Source organism: Nestor notabilis, unplaced genomic scaffold (assembly GCF_000696875.1).
Source record: "Nestor notabilis isolate BGI_N333 unplaced genomic scaffold, ASM69687v1 scaffold19296, whole genome shotgun sequence".
Taxonomy (NCBI): domain Eukaryota; kingdom Metazoa; phylum Chordata; class Aves; order Psittaciformes; family Psittacidae; genus Nestor; species Nestor notabilis.
This window is the reverse complement of record NW_009932614.1, coordinates 1-539: the sequence shown is the minus strand read 5'-3', so window position 1 is coordinate 539 and position 539 is coordinate 1. Positions and strand designations below refer to the sequence as shown.

General features: G+C 58.4%; 1 protein-coding gene across 1 annotated transcript in view; it reads right to left on the bottom strand.

The window, feature by feature from the left end:
* The window catches only part of RFX5 (regulatory factor X, 5 (influences HLA class II expression)), a gene marked incomplete at its 3' end in the record, with an annotated part of 3,632 nt that extends 3,233 nt beyond the window's left edge, over positions 1–399 (bottom strand). The window contains exon 1 of the mRNA XM_010016492.1: positions 281–399. Coding sequence (XP_010014794.1) covers positions 281–399 — 119 coding nt within the window. The remainder of the gene's footprint in view (positions 1–280) is intronic.
* Between the last annotated feature and the right edge of the window lie 140 nt (positions 400–539).

Sequence of the window (539 nt, the reverse complement as noted above, 5' to 3'; positions counted from 1 at the left end):
GCTGGTTGTGCTACCCTAACCCGAGGGAGGGCAGAGCAGGCACAAACCCACGCCCCACAGGGTCACAGCAGAGCTGCCTGTGCTACTGTGGAGCTCTGCACCGATTCTGCTCCCAAAGAGGCAGCGCAGGGAGCAAGCAGGAGGCAAAGCACCACCACACGTGTCCCTTTGGTACCCAGGGCTGCCAATTAATCAACCTGATGAAATGAACCCACGTTTGGTAACACTCAGATGAACCCCAAGAGCTGGGGGGGGCGGGGAAAGCAAGTGGTGCCCTTACGAGATGGTGCTCTTCAGCTCCTGCAGCAGGATGCTTGACTCAGTCGTGCTGCCCCGGGAGCTGCTGGGGGACAAACTGTCCTTTTTGGCAGCTTGGGCACTCAGCTCCTCGTCAGCCATGACATGTGGCTCCTGCTGGGAAGTGAAACCCAAAAATTCAGCTGAAAACGAAGGGAAGAAAGTCCCTTCGGAGCTACTGAACCCGCAGTGGGCACCCACAGGGATGAGCTCTGGCTCTGGAGGGACTCAGGGCAGAGCAG